The 11634-nt window shown below is 41.8% G+C and overlaps 1 protein-coding gene across 1 annotated transcript; it reads left to right on the forward strand.

Annotated features, from left to right (window-relative positions):
* The first annotated feature begins 9059 nt into the window (after window positions 1–9059).
* LOC129025337 (sperm protein associated with the nucleus on the X chromosome N5-like) lies at window positions 9060–10285 on the forward strand. Its single transcript, XM_054473110.1, has 2 exons — window positions 9060–9255; window positions 9903–10285. The coding sequence occupies exons 1-2, from the start codon at window positions 9181–9183 to the stop codon at window positions 10140–10142; spliced, it is 315 nt and encodes a 104-aa protein (XP_054329085.1). The 5' UTR covers window positions 9060–9180; the 3' UTR covers window positions 10143–10285.
* Window positions 10286–11634: the final 1349 nt, after the last annotated feature.

Consider the following 11634-nt stretch of genomic DNA (forward strand, 5'->3'; position numbering starts at 1 on the left):
CATTATCCTTACTCTAAAATTTATTTTTAAAAATCATAACTTTTTTCTATGCTTACCTATTAGGCTAGGAGACAGCAGTTGAACACAATCAATAGCAACTGGCTGAAGCAATGCTCCCCCTCACAAATTGATGTGTCTCCATAGACATTGCCTCATTTTGTCATTACTTCTCACTTGCTTTTATTATTTTCCTGTTCAGTGTTATTAAACATACAAAACAACTATTGACAGACGCATGCATGGAAACTTTCTTTTTCTATTCCTTATTTTAATACTTCTAATAGTCATTCCCATATGATTATATACAAAATATCGTGGAATCTACTCTTAAAACAATAATTTTCATATTTTTGTGTTGAAAAATACTTCATAATGACAGTCTTAAAATTTTGATTAGTGTGGTACATGTTCAAGCATTTTTATTTGGCAAACAGTTTAATCAAAATAGGGAAGTTTTGTCTATTTTCATTTTATAGACTGTTGGAAATTAATCAGCGATCTCTCAATAAAAATTTTTAAAATATGTGTTAAAGGGTGCAGAGAAGAATGAAATGAATTAGCTAACCATCTCCATGGTAACAGAGAATGGAATGGTGGGTGGCGGGAAAGCCTAGTAGTAATACTATTTCTTAATGTTGGGAATATGATATGATCTATGCTTTTAAATACAAGTTTATAAAAATTATTTGGATCACTTTTACTTAACATTTCTTTCTCATTTTGTTTCTGACTTGCACTAAATGTGACACAGTTGCATTACAGCATTTGTTTTAGCATATGTTTTAGCTTTTGTTTAGCATATGTTTTAGCATATGTTTTAGCTTTTGTTTAGCATATGTTTTAGCATTTGTTTAGCATTTGTTTTAGCATATGGGCTAACGACAACTATCAAATGTATTGAGTACCAAGTATTGAATACAAAATATAACATTTAATAACTTCAGTAGTTTTCAATTCAGAACACATTGTCTCAGAAAAACAGGATTATAAAGGGGTTTGACTCTGAATCATACTTTAATTTAGATCTGCATAACATTTCAGTCTTCTGTTTTCTCATTCACTATTGTCTCCTTCTAAACAGCCTCCAGAAGAGTCTTGTGAGTCAGTCCTGTGCAAAAACACAAATACTAGCTCCTCATTGCGGAAAGTAAGTCCTAGGCCTTTCGCGTTTTGGCCCTACCTACTATTGAAGCCCTAACTTCCATCATACCTATGTGCTGCAGGTTTTCTTGCTCCTGCCAGTTCAAGATCTTTACTCTTTCAGAAATACATTGCACTTTTTGCCCTCTCTGCCTTTCCATGTCCTGTTCCCTGTATCCTAGGTGGCTTTGCCTATTCTCTTTTCTGGGCCTTACTTTGGCCTGGATGAAATATTCTTTGTAAAAGGAAAATAAATCTTGGGGCCCCTAAATCACTGAGCTAAAGGGAAAAGCCAAGCTGGGAACTGCTTAGGGTAAACGAACCTCCCACTCTATTCAAAGTCATCCCTCTGAGGCTCACCTGAGACAAATGCATATCTGATTGCTTCCTCTTCCCTATTGTTTATGAAAAATACAGATTCACTGAGCCAGGATAAATTGTATATTCACTGGATGGCTGACAAAGACTCAAAATAATGCAATCTTTTGTCTTTTATCTACTTCTAACCTGGAAACCCCCACTTCGAGTTGTCTAGTCTTACTGGACTAAACCAATGTACATCTTACACATATTGATTGGTGTCTCATGTCTCCCTAAAATGTATAAAAGCAAACTGTACCCATGAGCACACTGGGCACACATCTCAGTGAAATGGGAGAGTTCTCTCATCTCCCTCTCAAGATGTGCGACAGCCGTGTGGCTCCTCTGGCTGCCATGCATGTTTAAACCCCTCATGGGAAAGGGAACAGACAGACAGGCAGGTGCAGAAGCTGGGGCAAGCACCCCTGGGCTCTAGACCCATGGCAGCATCCAGGGGTGGGTGCCTGTGAAGCCCAAAGCCCAAGTGGGTATATATTACAGTGTGCTCTTTTAGCTTTGCCATCCATGGATGGCTTAAGTGTTAAACAGCTTAATGGACCCTCTACCTTTTCACAAGGGCAGAAAGCCAGTGTGACAGCTTTCTGTATCATAAACTCTTTGTCCGGCATCCAGGAAAAATCAGGTCACACATGGATTTGAAGGATGGTGAATGTGGAGGTTTTATTGAGTGGTCACGGTGGCTCTCAGTGGGATGGATGGGGAGCTGAAAGGGAGACAGAGTGGGAAGATGATCTTTCCCTGGAAATTTGCTGTCCCCAGCTGAACTCCTCTCAATGTTCAGATGCTCCTTCTCTTCTCTCCTTCTCTGCCATTCTTCTGCTCTTCTGTTCCTCTGCTCGTCTGCTCATGGAGCCTAGGGTTTGGGGTTTATATAGGTACAGGATAGGGGGATATGGAGGGTCAAAAGGCAACTTTTAGGCATGAAAACAGGAATGCCTGTTCCCATTTAGGGCGATGGGTTTCCAGGCTTGAGGGTGGCACTTTTGCTGGGGAACCACCCTCTTCTACCCAGTATTTCCTTGTCTCCTGTCTGTATCATCAGGACTTCCTGAGGCTGCTTCATGGGTGCATCCTTAACCTTGGAAAAATTAATTTTCAAAATTGACTGAGACCTGTCTCAGATATTTGGGGTTCGCATTTTGGTAACCACAAAGGGATTCTGAGTCTAGGTGCCCCTGACCTTTGACAAATCTTCTACTGGTACTTGGTACCAGCTTGAGCTATCTTTATGGTTAAAACCAATAGGACAATTTGCTGAGGCCTGAAAGCCACCCCTCCAAAGAATCCCTGATCTCCAAAAATTTGGTTGCAATGTAAAGTTTATCTTGCTGCACAACTCCTTTTCTGAAGATTTATTTGCTTTCAACAAGGAAGGCAAGTTTTCCTGCTTCCATGACAATAGAAGGCAGGTAATTCCTTTATGGAGTTTGAGCTTGCTCCTAGCACGGAAGATGAGTTTGAGTGATAGACAGCAGCCTTCAGCCTGAGACCCATCACTAGGTAAGTAGCTCAATAGGGGTTTTGTCTTGTCTAAAGTTAAGATTAACAACGAGCTGGTCTTAATTTCTCCTTACCATTAGAGTGCTCAGTAATCATATAAATTTTGTGATACTTTGTGTTTTTGCTTAACTTCTTTTTTTTTTTTTTGCTGTTGTTTGTTTCTGTTTTTATTGTTTTGGTCTTTTTTTTTTTTGGGAAACTATCCAACTTGATCAAATCTAAAGGAAAGTTCCAAATTATGAGGAACAAGGCCTCTGAAATGGCTAAATTCCCATAAAAGGTGGGGAGGGCTTGGGAAGAAAAATGGCCAGCGAAAGAAAAAAGAATAAAGATTTTTGATTTTGAGTACTTAAGGGGCTTTATGTACATAACAAGGCCACCTTTTTGCTAGCCAGGCCAAACTGAAAGAGCAACGCTGTTGCCCCATGCTGCAGTTTCATAGCTAAGCTTCTGCCTTTTTTTCCACCACAACAGCCTGGGTTTGCTTCCTAAATCAAGCCCTTTCTTACTTTTGAAACATCAGCAATTTTTCCTAGCTAAAATATAGTAATGAGATTTAGAAAGATTTTTTTAAAGGAGCTCAAGGGTTAAAAGTCAGCTTAATTAAAAGCTAACATCTGAGATGTGTGTGTGTATGTGTGCACATGTGCATTTGTATTAAAAGGCCTTTATTTTTTCTTCTGTTAGAAACAGATAATCAGTGCCATGAAGAAAAGACAAAGGATCTCTCAGCAAGGCAATCTTTACTTTCTGCAGAAAGGGTGCCCCTCGCAGATCCTACAATGGTGAGAGCACACCTGGACAAAGGAAAAGCAGACATATTTATCATTTATGTATTTGGGTCAGCCTTACTGCTCTGTCCTGCATCCATTGGCTGGAGCTGGACCTCACAGTCTTAAACTGATACCCGATTTGCTAATAACCTAAAACTTTCCTAAACAGGTAAGTGCAAGGGAGAACAAAGAAGAAAAAGAAGTTGCTTACTAAAGGGTTAAGGAAGCAATAACATTTCAAATAAGGAAGGGGCATTAGCTTTGAGCTAAGACTTCCCTGGGCCTGTCCAGACATGCCTGAGTAAGCCAAAGCAACTAACTGGGCTAAAGTGTAAGAACTAGTAGTTGATAGGAGGCTTTAGAGTAAGGAGCTATTATTCCTAGTGTCTATTATTTTATTTTTAAACCAAGATGAGTTTTGAAGAGAAACTTTACTACTTTCTACATCTTCTCTCCTAGGACCTTGTCTTTTTTGAGCAAAAGTTTTATTTTTCTTCTCAGATGATGACATTCTGTTTTCTTCATTTACTTCTGCTGTCTCTCCTTTGTTTTGCCACCCTCTGTTGCATGAGGGACGTAAAATAGTTTATAATTGCCTGGGCTCCTTAAAGAAAATGGAGAAGATGCCACACTCCCTTTTGGGGAGAAACCTCTGTTTTTCCCAAGAGTGTAAACAGACAAGTTCGTCTCAGATCCTAAGCTGCTTGCTTTTGTATTGTGTTACTTGATTTTTTGACTAAAACAGTTATTACAACAGAGGCTATTCTTGGACTTTTAAGGAAGAAGGTAGCCTGGACACTTAGAAATGTCTTTGTTAAAAAAAAAAAAAAAAAGTGCACTGTAAAAGCATCACTTGGTCTAGCCTCATAGTAATTCTCCCTTTTTGGAGACCTAGGATTCAGTGTGGGCTCTGCCCAGAGCTCCGAGATCCAGATAAAAGATAGGTAGTCCCTATCTAAATACAATTGGTCTCCTTATACAATCCTATAATATATTTCTATAATTTTGTGTTTGATTTGGCATCCATCTTTAATCTCCCTCTAACACCACCAGACTCTCTCTCTGTGCTTTGAGATGTAAATTTCACTATCTGATTTTTTTTACCTAAGGGTTCCTTTAATATGCAAATTTAGGGCTATCTAGCTGACAATTGCCTAGGGCAATAAAATAGGTTATGAAGAAATTGTAAATCTAAAATAGGAGGAAAAAATAAAGGTCTTATGAATTTATAAGATCTACTTCTATCTACATGTCTAATACATCTGTGTATTTATGTGTCATGTATATGACATTTCACTACTAAAAATGTATAAAAGAGCTCTAATTAATTGGCTTAACAAAGGCACTTAAATCTAATGCTTTTCAGAAAAATAGAGACTTTAAGCCAAATGCTTTTTCAGCCTCATGTGACTTAAGCAAATCTTCAATAAACAAGCTGGTTTTAAAAATTTTAGTGAAATTGAATTAGAAATGGCTTTGGAATTGTCAACATACATTATTTATCTCTGCTAGATGTCAACATTTGGCATAAGGGTTCTAAAGCTATGAATGCAGCTCAAATGACAATTATCTTTGTTTATGTAAAATTTAATAAGTAAGGAATTTAATATTGTTTGGTTAATGAAAATAGCTAAATCCTGAGTTATTGGCAAAAAATCAAAAACAAACAAACAAACAAAAAAAGACCCTTTATCTAACCTTAATGTTCTTACTCAGGAAAACCTGAAATTCACAGGTTATAAAAATGGTTAACAAGGACATAACTTTAAATGGTAACTATCACAGTTTTCATAAGTAATCTGGGTAAACTATTAAAAAATTAATTAATTACACACATGTAACAGAATAAGTTCTTGTAGATTATCTTGTCATATCATTTAAAATCTAAAGTTATATTAAGCTAAATAATAGATACTTATTAAAAATCTGGGTCATTTCTAATTTTTTTAATTATACGATAACATTTTTCTGTAAAAAAGAAACGTGATCTTAAAGGAAAATACTTTTTGTCTAATTCAAAGCTTATTTAAAAGTTATTTATGAAATTAGGTAATCAGTGAATAAGAACAATGTGAAGGAAGTTATGAAGAGGCATTTTTGGCACAAAAGGTTAAAAGGAAAATAATTTTATCTGAGAAAGTATCTTTTATGGTAAATTTTTGTTCTAAAATAAAATAACTGGTTATTTAAGAAAAAGGAAGCCTGGGCATGGTGGCTGATGCTTGTAAATTCCAGCATTTTGGGAGGCCGAGGTGGATGGATCACCTGAGGTCAGGAGTTCGAGACCAGCCTGGCCAACGTGGCAAATCCCTGTCCCTACTAAAAATACAAAAATTAGCCAGGTGTGGTGGCACGTGCCTCTAGTCCCAGCTACTCCGGAGGCTGAGGCAGGAGAATTGCTTGTACATGGGAGGCGGAGGTTGCAGGGAGCCGAGATGGCGCCACTGCACGACTCTAGCCTGGGCGACGGAGCAAGACTGTATTTCAAAGGACTAAAGAAAGAGGAAGGGATAAAACAGAAAGTCCAAGCTGTCATAAATGATTTGTATAAAGTTGTCTATAATTAAAGGGAAATTATTTATAATAGTCTTTCCAGATTTAGGTTATGATATAAAAAAACACTAAAAAATTCATCAGAACAATAAAATTTTCCTAAGGGGTTGATTTACTCTTAATAAATTAAAAGATTTTAATTTTTTAAACCCAAAGTTTAACTTTTATCACATCTCAACATTTTCGGTTTACTCTCTTTTAAAAGGTGCAAAATAATAACTCTCTCTTTCAACTCATTTTCAGCTCATATAAGTTTTTTCTTTTTTTTCTCTTATGTTCTGTTTGTTGTGGCCTGATGCTAAAAATGTTTTTTTTTCTTTCTTTCTTTTTTTTTTTTTTTTTTTGAGGTGGGGTCTCACTCTGTCACCCAGGCTGGAGTGCAGTGGCACAATCTTGACTCACTGCAACCTCCCCCTTCCAGGTTCAAGCAGTTCTCCTGCCACCACGCCCAGCTAATTTTTGTATTTGTAGTAGAGACAGGGTTTCACCGTGTTGGCCAGGCTGGTCTCGAACTTCTGACCTCAAGTGATCCACCTGCTTCAGCCTCCCAAAGTGCTACGATTACAGGCATGAGCCACTATGACAGGCCAAAAATTTTTTCTTAAAGGTCTAAAAAAGTGTTTTCTTCCAACATAATATTCCGTACATTTGCAGATGGTCTTTTATTTTACTTATCGGTAACTGGCCTAAGAGATTTCACATTTTATTGAAATAATTCCTATGTCATTATTATAAACTTCTGGATTGCTTAGAAGAAAAAACATAAAAAATTTTTTACTTGAGGTTATTACATCTGTGGAACTTTCTGTATGTGCTTTTAAAGTCCTTGTGCCATTGATTTATAGGACTTTGACTTCTGGGTCTCAAAAGGATACCAAGTTCTGCTATATCTTAAACACTGACAGCAATTACAGCCTTATCTTCAGGCCCAGTAGAAGATGCTAATCAAAGTAAACTGCGTTCCTGAGATGCAGGGCCAGAAATGAAAACTATTCAACTCCTCAAGGCCCAAAGACTATCGTGGAAGAGGTCGGCATGTCAGATGGTAAGGGCTGATATTAAGAGAAAAGTAGTTCAGTTTCTCTAGGAATTAACCATTAATATCAAAGGCACACTAAAGCAAAACCAGTATCTAGGTTGCTGTGTCAGTTTAACAAGGTTTCCTTGGAGCATTAACTCACTCCTTAATGCAAAATTATAAAGGTTACAAGGTTTATAGAAATTATATTTTATAGTCAGGATGATTAAGCTTTTATTATAAAATTTCAAAAAAACAAATTTAATTTGCTGCATCCTGTTTTTATTAGGGCTTATTGTTTGGGACATTAAGCCTCCTCTCTCAAAGAATAAAGATTTTCACCTTTTTATTTTTTTTTTGAAATCTTTGAGTTACTGCTTTGGTTAAATGAATGACTTATTTTACAATGACCCATGACCATGACCCTATTTCGTGATATCAAGCATTTTAAACTTTTCATCTTTGACGAACTTTCCAAAGTCAAATTCTAACTTGATTCCTCATTAATTTTTTGATATTAGTCCTCTGAAGTCCAAAAGAGACATATTTGTCTTATTTGGTATAAAAATCATACAAGAAGCATCATCAAATATAAAATGGTGTTTGACTTTCTTTGGGCTGTATTTATAGAAATGTTATTGATATGTGCTCCAAAATTGTGGGAAACTTATAATTCTGAAATAACTTGTGTATGTTATTAATTATAAATTTTATGTTAAATTGTTGTATGCTACAGAAGTAACCAAAATTTCCTTGTCAATGGTGGTTTTAATAATGGCCGTCCTGGCTGGGTGTGGTGGCTCACACCTGTAATCCCAGCACTTTGGAGGCCAAGGCGGGTGGATCACGAGGTCAGGAGTTCAAGACCAGTTTGGCCAAGACGGTGAAACCCCGTCTCTCCTAAAAATACAAAAATTAGCCGGGCACGGTGGCACACGCCTGTAATCCCAGCTACTCAGGAGGCTGAGCCAGAGAATCACTTAAACCCAGGAGGCAGAGGTTGCAGTGAGCTGAGATCATGCCGTTGCACTCCAGGCTGGGCAACAAGAGTGAAACTCCATTTCAAAAAAAGAAAAAAAACATACTCCCCTGATTTGAAACAAGACTAGGATACACGGGAAAGAATGTTTATTCACTAAAGTTTTGACAGACTGAAGGCCATTATTTCAGACTGGAAATAGGAAACTTAAAAGAACTACATGGACATTGGGTAAAAGAACATGGGTTGAAATTTGCCTGGCAGTAGCCCAAAAGTAAATGGTCTTCAAGGTGCATGTAAAGGAACTGTAGGAGGGAAATGGGATAATTCACATCTCCGCCAATAAATAAATGTAGCCACACTAGCTTGGGGGATTTGAGGTGAGACATCGAAAATACTAAGTCGTGGTGAGGGCTGGAAGACAAAAGAACGAATCACTTAATAGGAATGGCTGTGGGGAAGGGCTTGAAGGAATCATCCTCTGACTTCCATGTGAACCATGAACATTAAACATGGAGAAATGAGGAGCGGCAGCAGATCGCTTTGGGATGCATCTTCAGGGGATGCTGAAACAACAACAGCATTTGGTTTGCTCTACACCCCATCACCCCTCACCCGCAAGGCCAGGGAGTGGTCAGCAGTGGTGCCTTGTGATGTCGAAGCCACCCTAGGGCTGCCATTGGCTGGGACACTGCCTGTATGACCAAACAAAGCTCAAGGGTGTGGCTTTGCCTTGTCACCAGGAAGGTATATATAGGAAGTGCAAGGGCTTTGGGCCATCTCACTGGGAAGATTCAAAAGCTACAAAAGCCTACTCTAGACACAAAGTATATACTATGGATGACAAACATCCCAGCACCAGTGGGGAGAAGAGGAAGAGCCCCTGTGACACCAAATACGAATATGAGGAAGTAAGATTGTTAGGTTTTGAAGCGAAGGCGAGGGTGAAAGACACACACACACAGCGGGGGCGGCTCAAACAGCAGCACAGGAATATTGCAGACAATTGTGGAAGTGGGGGACCCGCTTAATGCCAGGGCCCACTGCCGCTTACAGGCTGGGGTGCTTATAGGTATGGGTGGGAGGGGCCTGGGCAGTATGGCTTGCTGCCCGGCAGGATATTGATAAGATGTTCTTATGATCAGGTGGTTTGCCCCTTTTTCTGGTGGAATATCCTTGTGGTGTTCCTTAGAACTTTGCCAAGCAAGATATGATAGGGATGTTTCTTTATTTGGGCCTTTGTCCGCCTTGTGGACAGGTGGTTAGGCAGGATGTTTCTAATGGCCTGAACACCCGTGAGATGTTTCACTTTGACCAAGGTCTGCAAAAGAGCAAAGAACTTACAAAATGGTGCAGTTTGGACTAACATAACCCTACCCATGGCTCCTCTTCTTCTTCCCCAGAGATCCCTACTCTGTGATTCAACCTTGTTCTTCTCTGGATCAAACCCCTTCCTCAACCTGCATTCCTACTTCTCAGGAAGCCCCCCTTGCTGTCCAGTCTCTATCCTGTTCACCCAAAATAACGTCCTCCTGGCCTCTCCCTGTTTTCTTTGCAGACTCAGGAGACAGAACAAGTGAACTCAGCCCCCCAACCACAGGGGAACTCAGCCCCCCAACCAGAGAGGGACTCAGCCCCCCAACCGGTTCTTAAAAAAATGAGAATAAGGGTTCGCTACCAGAACATTAAGAAAATATATTCACCTCATCTGGAGAACCACCAAGAGAATGCAATCAATCCAGTGCAGCTATACGAGGAGACAATGGAGGTGGATGTGGAAACACCTGCCAAGGAGTAAGAAGACCCATCAGTGCAGGCAGAAGATCCATAACAATCTGAAGGATCGTGAGCAGCTGGGGAGCGGTGGTGAAACATGGAGAAATTGGACAAATCCTCACCCCCAACGGCTATGATAATAATAAAATGAAGTTTGAGAAGCTGATGGCTGTGTCTATCTCTGCCTGTTTTCTGACGGTGGGCGGGAAGGGAAGGGAAGAGGTAGGCATTTGAGAAGGGAGGGATATGAGGTCCTGTAGGGTTGGTGGACAGACCCACAGGTTGACAGTAAGCCAGACATTGTAAATAAGGCCTGGGGGAGGACTGATTCCTAAAGAAAATTTTCTTCTTAAAATTTTATCTCGAGGATTCTCCTCTCCCTCTCCCTCTCCCTCTCCCCTTCCCCCTCCCCCTCCCCCTTTTTTCCGTCTCCCTCTGTTGCCGAAGCTGGACTGTACTGCCGTGATCTCGGCTTGCTGCAACCTCCCTGCCTCGGGCTCCTGTGACTCTCCTGCCTCGGACTGCCGAGTGCCTGGGATTGCAGGTGCGCACTGCCATGCCTGAATGGTTTTTGTATTTTTGGTGGAGACGGGGTTTCACCGTGTTGACCGGGCAGGTCTCCAGCTCCTGGCCTGGAGTGATCTGCCTGCCTCGGCCTCCCGAGGTGCTGGGATTGCAGACGGAGTCTCACTCACTCAATGCTCAATGGTGCTCAGGCTGGAGTGCACTGGCGTGATCTCGGCTCGCTACAACCTCCACCTACCAGCCTCCTGCCTTGGCCTCTTAAAGTGCTAAGATTACAGCCTCTGCCCTGCCGCCACCCCGTCTAGGAAGTGAGGAGCGTCTCTGCCTGGCCGCCCATCGTCTGGGATGTGAGGAGCCCCTCTGCCTGGCCGCCCATCTGGGAAGTGAGGAGCGCCTCTGCCCAGCCGCCATCCCTTATAGGAAGTGAGGAACGTCTCTGCCCCGCCGCCCATTGTCTGGGATGTGAGGAGCGCCTCTGCCCGGCCGCCCCGTCTGGGAGGTGAGGAGCGCCTCTGCCCGGCTGCCACCCCATCTGGGAGGAAGTGAGGAGCACCTCTGCCCGGCTGCCCTGTCTGCGAGATGAGGAGCACCTCTGCCCGGCCGCCCCGTCTGGGAGGTGAGGAGCGCCTCTGCCTGGCCGCCACCCCGTCTGGGAGGAAGTGAGGAGCGCCTCTGCCCGGCTGCCACATCTGGGAAGTGAGGAGCGCCTCTGCACGGCCGCCACCCCATATGGGAAGTGAGGAGCGCCTCTGCCCGGCCACCCCGTCTGGGAGGTGAGAAGCGCCTCTGCCCGGCCGCCACCCCGTCTGGGAGGAAGTGAGGAGCACCTCTGCCCGGCTGCCCCGTCTGGGAGATGAGGAGCACCTCTGCCTGACCGACCCGTGTGGGAGGTGAGGAGCGCCTCTGCCTGCCCGCCACCCCATCTGGGAGGAAATGAGGAGCGCCTCTGCCCGGCTGCCCAATCTAGGAAGTGAGGAGCGCCTCTGCCC

The sequence above is a fragment of the Pongo pygmaeus genome, chromosome X (assembly GCF_028885625.2).
Source record: "Pongo pygmaeus isolate AG05252 chromosome X, NHGRI_mPonPyg2-v2.0_pri, whole genome shotgun sequence".
NCBI classification, from domain to species: Eukaryota; Metazoa; Chordata; class Mammalia; order Primates; family Hominidae; genus Pongo; species Pongo pygmaeus.

What these genes read in the sequence shown, in the direction of transcription:
- LOC129025337 (XM_054473110.1), top strand. Translation starts at nt 9,181, where the DNA reads ATGGATGACAAACATCCCAGCACCAGTGGGGAGAAGAGGAAGAGCCCC. An exon ending in CCAAATACGAATATGAGGAA is followed by an intron (nt 9,256 to 9,902) that starts GTAAGATTGTTA and finishes TTTTCTTTGCAG; the next exon opens with ACTCAGGAGACAGAACAAGT.